At 29.3% G+C, this 1,757-nt stretch overlaps 1 protein-coding gene across 1 annotated transcript; it reads left to right on the top strand.

Moving 5' to 3' along the window:
- Positions 1-1,212: 1,212 nt before the first annotated feature.
- Positions 1,213-1,416, top strand: HELRODRAFT_64779 (hypothetical protein; the record flags this gene model as incomplete). Its single annotated transcript, XM_009017425.1, has 1 exon — positions 1,213-1,416. A coding segment is annotated over one exon (204 nt), but the record flags the coding sequence as incomplete, so codon positions are not given.
- Positions 1,417-1,757: the final 341 nt, after the last annotated feature.

Below are 1,757 nucleotides of genomic sequence, written 5' to 3'. Positions count from 1 at the left end.
CAACTGTACTAATATAATTGAACACCTATTACTGTATAAGATTCTACTTGTCTTATATAACGCCTTTATTTATCCTCATATTTTTTAAAGAAATCGAATTTAGGGCAATGCATTCAAAACTTAATTACAATTATATATATATTGATTGTAAACTAAATTTAGATATATAGATTGTAAACTTTATTACTTATAGAAGCAATATTAATAATAATGACATATTTTTCAAAAGTTTCTGACTTATTGTAGTGTTAATGTATTTTGTTTATGCTATGTTAGTGTATTTTAATGTGATTTGATGTTATGTTATTGTGTTTTGATGTTATGTTGACGTATTTTTATGTGATTTATTGCAATACGTTATAACACAATGCATTGAGAGTTACTGTAATGTAGACTTTTGAATGCGCTTATTTCAAAATTTAATTGTTGTATATTTTATTGAGGAGTTATCACGTTTTTTTTATCATTGTGTTTATGATATTATATCATGATAGTGTTGTTAGTTCATGATAGTGTTGTGTTTGTTGCATTTGCATGCGGAGATCACAAACAATGCTTCTCATTGTTTAATTTTACAGCAATATCGAACGTATTCAATTGTCCAGCCGAGTCAGTCTACGTCTCAGTTAGCAACAAACAACTAGCAACATGCAACCAGCAACTGCAATAGCAGATTGATGAAAAAAGGATTAACTGAGTTTAACGTCACCAAATGTGAAATAAATTAATTTTCACAATGCTGATCAGTAAGATAAACATAGTTTATTATGACTTCTCTTTTATATAGTTTTCAATTAGTTACCGACCAGCCAGGCAAACATCAACATATGTAAACAAACTATTCTCTCTTTGAATGTTCATTTTTTCATTCATTCATTCGTACATAGGGATTCGTTCGTTCGTTCATTTATTCAATCACTCGCTCGCTCACTCATTCATTGATTCATTAACAAAAGTTAACAAGTTTAAAATTAGTTATTAAAAAATTATCTTTACGACATTATTACTATTACTAAAAATTATTACTAAAAATTATTACTAAAAATTATTACTAAAAATTAACAACACTGGCTGTAATTCTCTTTTCCATGGTCTTCCATCCTACTTTTAACTTTACTTCAATGAGCTCAAAATAGAGTTGCAAAATTTGTTTTAAATATCAGTAATTTATCATCCAGCACAGATTCACTCATTCAACTACATTGATTTCTAGTACGTCAACGCATTATATTTAAACCCGCCGTCCTCACGTACAAGTTACTTAATACATCTCAACCATCATATCTTCATCAACTTATATCGCGTCGTTCGTCAACTCGTCAACTTCGTTCGTCTTCATATACTCAGTTGCATCAACCTGGCAGCAATTCATCAGCTGTCAACAAATGTTTTACGTACAGTTCTCCTTCCATATGAAATGGTTTGCCCGCCATCATTCGTCAACAACCAACCATCCAACTTTTCAGGAAACGATTGAAGAACTATCTGTTCATCTAAGCCTACGGAGACGTCGAAAGTCATTGCTCATCCAAGCGCCTCTCAAGCTATGCATAGGACGCGATATAAGTTAATAAGGATAATAATGATAATGATGATGATGATAATAATAATAATAATAATAATAATAATAATAATAATAATAATAATAATAATAATAATAATAATAATAATGTTAGTTAATAGAAGATAGTAATGGATCATGATGTGCCTGTTGAGTGTTCACAAATTAAAATAAGAAGAATTTAAAATGGAAAATA

The sequence above is a fragment of the Helobdella robusta genome (genome assembly GCF_000326865.2).
Source record: "Helobdella robusta unplaced genomic scaffold HELROscaffold_2, whole genome shotgun sequence".
Lineage (NCBI taxonomy): Eukaryota > Metazoa > Annelida > Clitellata > Rhynchobdellida > Glossiphoniidae > Helobdella > Helobdella robusta.
The sequence above is the reverse complement of the archived record's forward strand: the minus strand, read 5'-3'. Positions and strand labels throughout refer to the sequence as shown.